The following is a 6,000-nucleotide window of genomic DNA, read 5'->3' as shown; positions in this document are numbered from 1 at the left end:
AGATAATGGGCCGTGACCACACAGGGAAATATAAAAGCGGAATGCAGGACGGGGGAAATATAACAAAAGGAGGATGAATACACAGTAATGAAATGGAATCTCGTCTTCCATCTGAAAAGAACATCAAAGGAGATGCTTAATCTCAGGAGGCTGTACTTTGTCATCCCCTGTGTCTCTCAATCCCTCTCCATCCATCCCTCTCTCATGATGAGATGGATGATGATGACCGTGCATGAGGGAGAGCGAGAGGGAGGGAGGAAGAGAGGGATAATACCTTCTGAATACATGATGAATATAGTCATCAGGCTTAAACTGACTGGGGGGGCGAGTGGCGCGCTGAGCCTGAGAGCGTGCATGTGAGTGACACCGAGTGCCAGCGTCAACTCTCCCCTGCAGCCGCTTTCAGTCTCTCCATCATCCTGCCGATGACAGACAGAGGAAATCACGCAACAGACCAGCAGTAGAGTAAACAAAACTTCAAATATAGCTTTTTTTTTTAATATATTTGTACTGCTCTTCTTTATTTTTTATTATCATTTATATATGAATTAAGCAACCATTGGTAGGAGGGGGAAAAGAGGTAGTGAGACAGAGAGGTAAAGCACATCTTCTCTCTGACTCCAGCCCAGCAGGAGCTTTTTTTTTTTTTTTTTTCCCTTCCTCTCCACAGCATCAGGATCAGGAGCCGAGCCCAGCGCTCAGCCGGAGTAGGAGCGGGGGATGCTCAACAACATGACGGACTGTGAGGAGGGAGAGGGGGGACCCAACAGTCAGGGTGAGTGATGAAGCCTGCCACACACTTGATGCTGCATGGGGTGTGTGCGTTGTGGCGTGAAGACCCCCGGTGCATCACTGAGGGAGTGTGAGCATGGTTTCTCAAAGTGCTCACACACACATATGGCATGAGGAAACATCAAGAGAAGAGATTACGTCAATTCACTGAGGTGAAGTCCTGCTTCTCATTTCATTTTTTTCCAATCTTTCGAGAAAAAGTAAGAACAAAACACTTTCATGTGATTTATTTTTGGCAACGCAAAAAAAAAAAAAATGTGCCCAACGTGTTTCCACAGTGAAACATGGAGCATGTGCTCCAGTCAAGATACCATCTGCTCCATCACACCAGCACTTGGCTTTCACAACCGTTCACTTTCTCATATACAAGTCTCAATTGGCTAAACAAGTAAAGACATTCTCTCCCTGCTGTTCATTAGAAAAAGCGGTTTCGGTGAAAGATTTCCGATTTGGTAAATTTAGCACTTGAGAAGGCCGTCGATTTGAACAAGACCTTCGACAGAATGACTTTGTGCACACGATGGTTCTTCATTCTACCCTTCAGGAATGCCTGTCCCAGGAGGATTTGCTGTCTTTTATAATGGTGCAAGAGGGCAGTGTCTCCATGTGTCGATATTCAGGTTTAATATGCATACAAACATGTCTTTTCACCCATCTTCTGATACCTCCGTTCATCCATTGGCCAACTTCTGGTAACAGTGAGTGAAGACCATCCAGTCTGGATGGGTTGTGACTTGCCAGCACATCACAGGGCAAAAAAAGATTGAGAAATAGGCCACGAAAACTCACATTCACACTTAGAGAACATTTAGGGCCAACCACTAAGCTGAAGTTCATACTTAATTGAAAAGGAGGAGGAATCTTTTTGTGTTTGTGTGCACAACTCACCTGAGCTAAACCCACCAGCCTAGGGCAGGAACACATGCATGACAGAGGACAAATTACAATTTTAATCAGATAGTTTTTCCCAAGTGAAACACTTGTTGGGCATGTGTTTTATGAAAGTGAACTGAAGATAAAGTCAAAATTATTTTATACACCTACAAAGTCATTTTCCTGAGGTAAAGAATTAAGTGAAACAGCCCTCACTTAAATTGGCAGAATAATTTGACTGAAGCAGCCTTGTTTGGGTTAATTCGAGTAAACTTGTCTTCTCACGTCTACGGGAATGGGATACGTTTTCAACTTGTGCCGTAAAGTCCAATGTGTATTTGGTTGAGCAACACTTTATTCACATTGTGTTATTGTGAGAACCACATGTCTGATATGGTCCTCCACTCAAGGCTCGTTGTTAGAAAGGATTAGTAAATTGGATTACAAGGGCACTTTTTTTATATTGAGTGAAAAGTCTGTGGGCAGTCATCCTGTTTCATTCTGAATGAGCTGCTAAGTACCTGATTAGACACATTTACATCTCCTCACTGTGCACACATAGTGTTGTGTGTGTGGTTACATATGGTGCTGTTAAGGTTTAATCACCAAAACGTTTTAGTCCTACTGCTTCTCTGAATGAAAACACAAAGTAACATCAATCAGAGTGATGCATTTTCTCATCTGCTATTGATACCGTGCTTCTTCAACTCATTGCAGGGTTAATTAGGCATGTAGGAAAAAGTCACATAGAAATGGTTGGTTTCAGTTGGATCTTAATTTAAAAAAGTTTTTATCCCCCGCCGTGGCTGATAGGCCCCGAAGGGGGATCTTGAAACAGTCTCCGTACGTACGTCCGTCCGTCCGTCCGTCCGTCCGTTCGAACGTTTCTACCTATATCTCGGCAACCCCTGGGCCCACCGTGACCAAACTTCACATGTGGATACATCTCAGAGGGGGAAGGGATACTATGGTGGCCTTGACCTAATTTGCATATTAAGTAGGTCACAGGGTTGCGAAGTGCTTAAAAACACATTTTGGGCTCTGGAGGCCTAGGTTTTTGAGCTAGGGCTCTGAAATTTTATACACACATGATACACACTCCAGGGATAACCTCCAGTACACCAAGTGACCTGACCTTGACCTTGAAGATTGGTAGGGTCTGAAGTTTGCTCGTCATGGTTGCACAATACATGTATTTTCATATACACATTTCTCCTCATTTCTCAGCAGTTCCTGGGCCCACAGTCACCAAACTTCACACATGGACACTCCACCTGGGGAGAAGGGGCACCATGGTGACCATGACCTAATTTGCATATCAGGTCACAGGGTCACTAAGTGCATAAAAAACACCTTTTGGGCTCTGGAGATGTATTTTGACATAGCTTATGAAGAAGACCTTTCAGATTCTACATAATTATCTACTAGGACCCATGGAACACCCTCTAGTGTACCAAGTGTGCTGCCTTAGAGCTGGCTTTGTGAGAAAATATAAAGCCCTCCGGCGGGGGATTAGCCGAGCAACGGCCTTCTTGTTTTTTAAAGTATGATACAGTCACAGTTGGCCCTTTTTCCTGCATGTTTTGTATTTTTTTTAGGCTCGTGTTATAGTTCCACAGGAGTGACAGTTGCTGTTACTGTCAAAGTGAAAGTTACGCTGAGTAAAAGATTCATGGATTTCAATTATGTATCAAATTTTAACTCTTGAATAGTTTCAACATGCTTTACGTTACACATTTTACGTCTCATTTGCTCATTAACTCACACAATGGAACACTGACACTGACGACTGGCATGAATGGATGAATGAATTTCCAGACTGGGTATGAAGCCTTTCATACTGACATTTCTTTGTGAATGTGTTTGTTTGATGGGGTCATAATATCCACATCCTTTCATTACTTTCGAGCTGTGTCTGATGTGATGTCGACTTCAGGTTTAGATTAATGAATGAAAGCGACATAATCCTCAAAGCAGTCAAACAGCTCATAACCATCAATCACTCCCACCACCAACATTCGCAGTAATTGGAAATTTCAATTTCAATTTAGTTTCAATAAAAAGCCTGTAGTCTGCAGCAAACATGTGAAGTGTCATTGAATGCTTTGTTGTGTCTTTCGAAACTAAACTTGGCCAACTAGGCCTTTAAAACTCGGCTTTTTTTTTTTTTTAATCATGCATATGACTTATATAATAACTCATTTAAGTTACATACAATTTCTGTGTGCTTCAACATCAGTTTAACTATAGGAATCAGTTTGGGATTTTAGCTTAATGCGCTTCAATTATGACATAAAATCATCGAGCCTGCAGTGAATTATGCATGAAAAAATAGGATATTCTTACAGTTTTCTACTTCCTGTCATTTTTCAAATTCCTACCATCACCTCTGTGTGAAAATACGTGGGAATGTTGGACCCTATCACAGGTGTCAGGCAGCATTAAAGTCGTGCGACTGCAGCTGAATGTGTGTATCTTTAGCCTGCCGTGACGACTCACTCCACATGGGTACTGTATATATGCTCACAGTACGGTAACCAACATGTTTTAACTGCACTCGATGTGTGTGAGAAAGCTGTCATTACCCGCAGGTGGGAAATTGGCGCCTTTTGATATTTGTTTTTTCCAATAACATTCGAGTAAATTAAGCTATAAAGTTACAAGACAGGCTTCCACTATAAGTTTCACAGGAGAGGGGCTCAGAACTGTTTCACTGGCACCATCTGGAAGGCAGAAATCTTAATAAACATCAAGGCTTTATTTAGCCTCAAATGGATTTTCCAATGTGTTTATTGCTTTGTATGTGTATAAAGCACAAGTATCCAGATGTTTGGCAGTTATCACACCTTTACTCCCTTAATTCCTAGAAATTGTCCAGTAGATTCTCTGAGAATTTGTGCTCAACTGGCAGATTCATTAAATCTAAGAACGCTCACGTCTAGTAAGCAGATTCAATGCACTTGAATCAATAGGGTTGATTGTGATGGGCAAATGTGGGAGTTGTTTAATCTGTGAAGAGTTTTTCAGATTTATAGAACACATAATGCCTTCAACATTTACTTAAATGGGTGCCGGCATGTGCTTACTTTGAGAAAATTGAGGTAAATCAGGATAAAGAAAAATTATGCTGCAGCTTCTTTCAAATGACAAATTGAATTAAAACTTTCATAAAAAAGTAAAAGCACCCATTCTACTTCTTTACCTCTATTAAAGTAATGAAGCACAGGTTATGTATTCCAGCACATAAATAAGAATGAACCTCAGTGAAACACAACTACTTTTTTTCGGGCATCTGAAACTGTCTGGACGGTGGAGACAGTACGTTTAGCTCATTGTACGTAGGTACGTTCACCAAATATTATAAATAGTAGAAGAAAGTAACTTGATTTGACTTAGAAACTATTGTTTTCTCAATAAAAAAAACCTTGAATAATTTGATTGGTCTTCGACCATTAGTACGAAGAAATCAAAAATATGTTTGCGATAGCATGGAGAGAGTAAAAGTAAAAGATTAAATAATGTACTTGTGAAAAGTGCTGATAAATTCAGTTTAGATACAGTAAGAAAGCACAAATACTATGCAGTGTAACACCTCTTCGCTTCAGTGACAGAAGAGCATCCATTCCTCGCTCATTACTTGAGATTCACGGTGTCACAGTCCTGAACACATTACTGAAACAGTTACAGCGAAAGATAACACTTACTTCATGTCAGTACAATGCAGTTACAGCTTGTTTTACTGTGAAGCTGCAAACATCCAAACTGATTGTATCATCTACAGCTGGTGCTAAAGTCATGTCAATGTCGACATTTTGGCAGCATTTTTTGCATCCACGAGTGAGTAATGCAGGGCCAGTTGTGAGGATTTTATTCTTAAATTGGATCTGATAAAATAAAAACAAATATAGTGTTGACAGCTAAAGCTTGTAGCTAAAATAATGACAAACAGAATGAAATTACAGCTGGGTCACATACAGTTGTTCTTAATTGTTTTTTGTCATTTGTGTTTTAGACGCATGTATACACTCCAGTGTTAACGTTTGTATGTGCTGCACATGCAATTTTTCACTCGTGTCCTTGTAGCTCTGCTCAGTCCATATAAGCACTGGGGCAGATGGTCAGGAATTGCCCTCTCGGGGGTATTTATACTGAGATTAAACCTTGGTTAGCGGTGTGTGTGTGTGTGTACACACAGACAATAGTAAAAGCACTCCGCATGACAGAACCATGCTTCTGGCTGCCATTCTCTTTTGCAAACGGGCCAGAGCATGCAGGAGAAATGAGCTGCTATTCTATTGGCAGACTTCTGTTGTTCATTTAATCTCTCAGAAATAT

The 6,000-nt window shown here is 40.9% G+C and overlaps 1 protein-coding gene across 1 annotated transcript in view; it reads left to right on the top strand.

Moving 5' to 3' along the window:
- Positions 1-720: 720 nt before the first annotated feature.
- slc12a5b (solute carrier family 12 member 5b) overlaps positions 721-6,000 on the top strand; it is a gene marked incomplete at both ends in the record, with an annotated part of 36,825 nt that continues 31,545 nt past the window's right edge. The window contains one exon of the mRNA XM_080496064.1: positions 721-775. Within this exon, the coding sequence (XP_080352190.1) occupies positions 721-775 (55 nt within the window). The remainder of the gene's footprint in view (positions 776-6,000) is intronic.

Source organism: Blennius ocellaris (genome assembly GCF_963422515.1).
Source record: "Blennius ocellaris genome assembly, chromosome: 5".
NCBI lineage: Eukaryota > Metazoa > Chordata > Actinopteri > Blenniiformes > Blenniidae > Blennius > Blennius ocellaris.
This window is presented reverse-complemented; position numbering and strand designations above follow the sequence as displayed.